This window comes from Otolemur garnettii, unplaced genomic scaffold, assembly GCF_000181295.1.
Source record: "Otolemur garnettii isolate 467f Iridium unplaced genomic scaffold, OtoGar3 scaffold00007, whole genome shotgun sequence".
Taxonomy (NCBI): Eukaryota; Metazoa; Chordata; class Mammalia; order Primates; family Galagidae; genus Otolemur; species Otolemur garnettii.
In genome coordinates this window covers 5,031,075-5,037,570 of record NW_003852402.1, presented here as the reverse complement: position 1 = coordinate 5,037,570, position 6,496 = coordinate 5,031,075, and the positions used below count along the sequence as shown (strand labels likewise).

At 52.4% G+C, this 6,496-nt stretch overlaps 1 protein-coding gene across 1 annotated transcript in view; it reads right to left on the bottom strand.

The window, feature by feature from the left end:
• Positions 1-364: 364 nt before the first annotated feature.
• Positions 365-6,496, bottom strand: part of SULT4A1 (sulfotransferase family 4A member 1) — a 22,788-nt gene continuing 16,656 nt past the window's right edge. The window contains exons 5-7 of the mRNA XM_003783123.2: positions 4,654-4,748; positions 3,766-3,904; positions 365-1,003 (exon numbers count right to left, since the gene is read on the bottom strand). Of these exons, the coding sequence (XP_003783171.1) occupies positions 891-1,003; positions 3,766-3,904; positions 4,654-4,748 (347 nt within the window). The 3' untranslated portion in view covers positions 365-890. The remainder of the gene's footprint in view (positions 1,004-3,765; positions 3,905-4,653; positions 4,749-6,496) is intronic.

The following is a 6,496-nucleotide window of genomic DNA, read 5'->3' as shown; positions in this document are numbered from 1 at the left end:
GAATGTAAAGACTCAGGATTTGGGGGAATTTGCTATTCAGCATCTGCTTGCCAGTTTAAGTAGGTTGCTGCTTCAGAGAACAAAGGTAAGAGTGCGGAATTAACTTGCGAGTGCATTTCGGCCGTCTTGTGACTGCCTCTCCGCTCCCTGCGTTCCCACACTGCTGCCTGCATCAGACCCCACCTGCTGGTCTCGCCAGGCAGCTCTCCCTCAACGAGAACGAACGCTGGAATGTTTGCCTGGTCCTCTGTACTGGGCCTTTAGAGCTGCCTGCTGGAAGTCTCGTGCAGCAGGTGTCCCTCCTGAGAAGCATTTGATGACACTTCTGCTTTATCTCAGGAAGGGTCCCCTCACACACCCCAACTCACGCTCTGTTCCCACCATTACCTCAGAACCAAGTAAGAATGGAATGGCTGCGCCTTAGGTAATAAACTACAAAAATAAAGAGGTAACCCTGAGATCTTTCTATCATATGGGTGTGGCTCACTCTTAATTCCCCTCGGAAATGAACTTTTATTTGGTTTACTGACATTTATTTAGATTCCAGTTAAAAGCTCTATAAAATACAATAAATAATATTGGGGTTGAAAAAGGTAGACATTCTAATTGCATATGTTACAGACTTTATACTTATGATACAGGCCATCAGAACTGCGATTTGTATGTTTGTAATCAGACATGTAGAGACTCTGAATTCTAAAGGCGAGACAGCTGCTTTGGATCGGAAACAATCACACTTTCTCCAGTTTCCCCGCGTGTCCTTCCCCCCTTGTTTCGCATGTTGCTTCCAGAGCTCGTCCGTCCGTCCGGCAATTACTAAAGGAATGCATACGGGACTCGGGCTAGTAGAACGCCTGGGTATTGAGCATGCAGGTTTGCTGTTTCTGTTATTACAAATAAAAGTCAAACGTGAGGTCACACTTTCCCATCTTCTGTTTATACACTAAGTCAAACTTCTCGTTCATAGAGACGGTGAAGATGTCCTTCCACAGCCCGACTCTTCCTGAAACACAAGAACAGAATTTGCTGTATTTGCTTGCTGTCAGGCAAGTACTGAACCAAAGGAAGCCTTGGAAATGGATCTGGAAGGTTCCAGATCTATTTCTGGACTCCTCTAAACTTGGCCTATGAGGACAGGAAGGGACATCTGAGCTATAGACCAGGTGGGTCCCATAATGGTTTTGACAATACTGGATGTGGCAGCACCAGCTGCCCTCGGAGCCTGGTAGTGCGGCAGGCACAGCCACTTCCTGGTGCCACTATGCATTCGGTGAGCCTGCACACGCGAACCCACACCTGAGGCCACTGGGGGACTTTACCTCTTGTTCACTGTTGGAGCCCCAGCACCTAGAACAGCACCTGGCACACAGTGGGTGTTTAATTAACATCCCAGAGAACGAGCAATGTCTGCCGCGGATGCACTGCCCAGGCACCCCGTGGAGCGCTGGTCCCCATGACACCATCACTCACTCACGGCTCAACAGCTCCACCAAGGCGTCATTTGTTTCTGGAGAATTCGAGAAGGAAGAAAAATCATCCAAAGGGCAGAAAGCTTTATGGCAAGTAGGAAGCCCTCTTGCTGGGTCCAGGGTAGACTTTGAGCAGCCTGCCCTTGTCAACCTTGGGGAGGGATTTACTGTGAGTAAAATAGCTGCAGCACAAGCTGCCTATAGAGACCAGATGTGAAGTGTGCACTGCAGCAGGAATTTCCTGCCTCAACACTCACGTCAGTCTCGGGAGTGCCCGAGCTGCTCCCTCACAGGCCTGCTCCCTGGCAGTGCTGAGCCAAAGAAGACCAGCGTGCAGGCACTGGTCTCCTGAGCTGCTTTCTGAAGGCTTAGGAAAAACGAGAGAGCTGAAAAGGACAAGAGAAGCCGCTGATCCCATTTTCCCTGTTAACTACAAAATCTTAGGCTGGTCGGGCCCAATGGAATGTTGATCCTGAAGATGTCAGGAGTAGGGTTTCTGGGAGCTGTGAGCACATCCCGGGGGTCCTCGTTTAGAATTCTTTCCACCGTCAGCATCTCTGAGACCAGAGATCAGCCAGTCTCCAGCAAATATCCTTCACTGGCTCTGTTAACAGTCGTCTCTTGTCCTGGCAGGACTGCACCGTGTGAAACTACAGCCCTGCAAATGCTAAGCTCAAGTGTCCAACATGACAAGGATTTTCTCTTTGGTAACGAAACATTAACAGTGATGGAGAGGGAAGGAAACATGAAAATTTGTTCTTGCTACCCTCTAATTATACCTAAGGGACAAAATTAGAAGCTTCTAGACCAACCAAACTATTTTTCCATGATTATTTTTCTCAGGCGTGAGCTGATCAAAGGAGTCACCCACCTGGTTTAGGATTTGGACTCAAGACAATTTATGCTGTGATATGAACCAAATCTAAGCAATGCAGCTGGCTACCCGGCCCTGCATTCGCACCAACTCAAGGACATCTTCTGAGCAAAGAGGCAATGTGCTAAAAGAAAACAAATCAAAGAACTGAAATAAAGCAAAACCAAAGTAAACAATGAGAAAGCACACACAGGAGGAGCACACGGGGGCACACATGAACCAAAAGGGGTGTTTCAGGGAAGGTCACATCCAGGGATAACAAAGCACAGCAAAGCAAAACTAAAAAGTGCAAATAAATTTTAAATAACATTTGTGAACATACAGTCAGGAAATTAACCACAAGATATTTTGGTTCGGTTAACTTCTTCCTACAGGTGTCAACTGCTCTGCCCTCATAAGGAAGACACCTTGCACTTGACCCTGATTGCCCCCTTTAGAGAGGCTGCAGAGGCTCAAGGCCTGACCTGAGCCCCAGCAGAGCTCAGAGTGGAGCCCAACTCTTCTTCAGCCACTCTGGGTGCTTCCACATGCTGAAAACCTGTGACTGTGGCCGAGCCCTCCCCTCAACACTTTCATCACCCAAGTAAGTTCCCAGTACACCAAGTGTCAATGTGATTCCTACTTACCCAGAAAGGCCTTTTAGGCCTTTTAGCCACCACCCTGGGATTTAGGGCATGTTAGAGCCTGAGCCCTCCACCATCAATCAGTATCAGGTGGCACTGTGCCCGTAAGGAGGGGAGAAACCCAATGGATCTGGGGAGGATTCCTGCCTGGACTATTTTTGCCACCAACTGCTTCACTCCTAATAACTGTCACTTGCCACCAGGAGCAAGTGCCAACCTCCCCCATGCCACTGGCCTGGCCCTGTCCACTCATCCTAACCTGCCCTGAGATAGGGCTGTGCCTAGTCTGTGCCACCTGCACCCAGAGACATCCAGTCAACAGCTACTGAGTGAAGAAAAAAAAAGACATCTCCTCACATGGGAACTATCTAACTCTGCATCATTTCACTCACCCACGAGCCAGTTAAAAGAGAAGAAATCTACCCACATGCCTTGACTTTGAAATTTCACAGCACCAAACCCATCCCCTGGATCTGCTCTGCAGGTGTTTGATTTCAGGTCACTTGGGAAGGCCCTTGCTTAAGAGCATCCTGCCCACAAAACCCAGAACATGCCCAGCAGCCGCGCCTTTGGATTAAAACACTGTCTGCTTGGTAACAATGCGACACCTTCTCTCCCCAAGCACCAGGCCACTAGTGGGCACCAGCTTCCCAAGGACTGTCTGGCCCCTGGCAAAGCATAGGACACAGGCCATTAAGGGCTGCTGGGAAAGGGAGGGAACATCCAGAAAGCGGGGAGAGCTAACAGTCTGGTGCCCTGAGTGCTACTGCCTGGGCAGGAGGAAGGGAGGGACGTGTACCTCGGCCCACAGGCAGGGCCTCGGCGTTGCAGCACTGGTCTACCAGCTGGTGGCAGTGTTCAATCAGGGACTCCAGCTGGGCCTTGTCACAGGACACCCCCAGGAATCGGGCCAGCTGCTCCACCATTGTCACCAGATCCTGGAAGACATGGGCAGAGAGCAGAGTAGCCCATCAGAGCCGTGACTGCAGACTGGTATGTATGGGGCCTGCCCTCCTGACTGATCAGAACGGTGGACTCTTGCCCTGTCTGGAAACCACCCTGAGAAGTTAGAAGTGCCCAAGGGCACTCAACCGTCAAGTGGCAGGTCTGAATTTCAAACTCAGCAACTCCAGGACTGGGAAGCAGACCAGGTCTTAACAGCTGTGTTAAGTTTTAAACAGCAGCGTGCAGGCAGCAAGCCCTCCTGGCTCTCTTCCCCTCCTGCCACCCCATCAGCTGGACTCTGACTGGCTAGTGGACACTGGGGCCATTCTCAGGGTCTGACATTACCCAGAGTGACACAGGGACAGAGGAGAGACATGAGCTGACTACAGCTTTAGCAAGAAGCAGGGGGCCGGCCGCTTAGGAATTTTTTTTTTTTTTTGGCCAGGGCTGAGTTTGAACCCGCCACCTCTGGCATATGGGGCTGGCACCCTACTCCTTTGAGCTATAGGCGCCACCCGCCGCTTAGGAATTTATAGGCTGGAGATGATGCTGGCTTGAGCCAGGGAGGTGGATAGAACTAAGAAGCAGCGGTCAAGTGAGGGACACCATGTGAAGGTAGAACCAAAAGGCTTGGAAAATAGACACAGGGCGTGGAAGAGGGACGAGGATGACCCGAGCGGCTCTGCCCTGGAGGCAGCAGGTGCAGTGGCTGCCTGAGCTCAGCTGGGGGCACCACACTCACCCGGTGCATGTCTTCATACTTGAGGAAAAGCACATTCGAGTCCATGCGATGCTCCCAGAACTCCTGCACATGCTCGAACCAAGAGCCGTAGCCCACTGTGGAGACGGGACAGGGTGAGCCAGAGCTGGGGGGAGACACCTACCTGCCACGGGGCTCCCCTCCTGCCACCTGGCAGCCGTGACAAGGACACTATGATGCCCACAGACAAAGCCAGCAGAGCACCCTAAGACCTGCACACTCTGGGCAAACCTCTCCTGCCAACAGCCCCACCCCAGCCCTCCACACCTTTGGGGGACACCGTGAAGACCCAACCACTGGGATTAAGGCCTCTGGGAAGGTGGTATCCAAGCAGGCAGGTCACAAATAGGACCCATTAATTTATCTGCTCAACAAGGGGTTACCAGAAGAGAACAGTGCCCAGAGGAGCTGGGACAAAGGGCTAGTCATCTGCTGGTGGCACCTCAGGTGGGTATGGGAGGCTGGAAGACAGACCCAGAAGAGTGGGCTCTGCCAGGCCAGAGGACCACAGGCATGCTCAGTAAATCCAGTATTTCTCAGTGTCACCCTGAGCTGAACAGAGATGACAGCTCCCACACCCACACCACAGCCTCGCCTTTCCTGAGCCACTTGAGAGCCCCAGGCCTGGGGTAGGGCACACAGGCAGGCAGGGATGAACTCTTCCGTGTGTCAGCCTGCTTTGCCATAGTCTTTATAAAAACTATCAATTCTCAGCCATATTCACAAGGATGTGCCCCTTGGTGTAAGGGTTTCTCCCAAGGGGACCTGGGTATCATAGGTCTCAGGATGCCCCTGCAGTGGTAAGACCCTGATGCCCCGAGCTGCAGGAAGTGAGTTTAGCTGGATAAGACACGATGGCCGGAGCAGGGTCCTTTGAGGTCCCTCCAGCTGGGTCCTGACCTCCAAGCCTCCTGCAGGACCCCCATTGTCAGGAGAAGTACCCCATACCACACAAGTCCTCTGCTCCTGCCTAGATACCCAGGAGGAGACACACAGGCACACAGGACCAGACTGTCAGCACTCACCTAAAGCACTGTCTCCCTTTACAGAGGAAAAAGCTGAGTCCCAGAGAAGGGAAGAGACATGTCTGAGTCACCAACAGGTCAGTAATCATGGGAGCCTAGACAGGGAAGCCCAGGTCACCTGTCTCACAGCCCATCTGGCTACAACTATGTCCTGGCAGCCTGGGCCTAGGGCAGAAGAGTCAAAGGCTGCATGGAAATGGAAGGGAAAGGAAATCCCTCCTTCCACGGGATGATGGATGGAAGCGTCCAAAACAGCTCACTGCCCACCCAAGGGATATGGGGTGCATGGGGAAACTGAGTCAGGGCTTTCTCAGAAGCAAGGCACAGAGGATCACACAGAGTCACGTGCTGACAGTGAGGGCGTGTGCACCAAGTGCAGTGCAGCAGTGTGGACTGGGACATGTGTGGGCAGGGAGAGTCGAGTCTGTAAGTGACAGGCGGGCACCAGGTCCCTCCAGGCTCTCCCCACCCTGCCTCCCTCTGCATGGAGAAAGTAAGCAGAATGGTCCAACTGGGATACCGCAAAGGAGCAGAACATCTCTGTCCTGGCATAAAGGACCCTGCCAACAGAGCACACCCCCCACACTGCACACATCACAGGGGCCTGTGACAGGACGTCCTCCACACTGCACATGTCACAGGTGCCCTGTCACAGGACGTTCCCCACACTGCACACGTCACAGGGGCCTGTCACAGGACGTCCTCCACACTGCACATGTCACAGGTGCCCTGTCACAGGACGTTCTCCACACTGCACACATCACAGGGGCCTGTCACAGGACGTCCTCCACACTGCACAC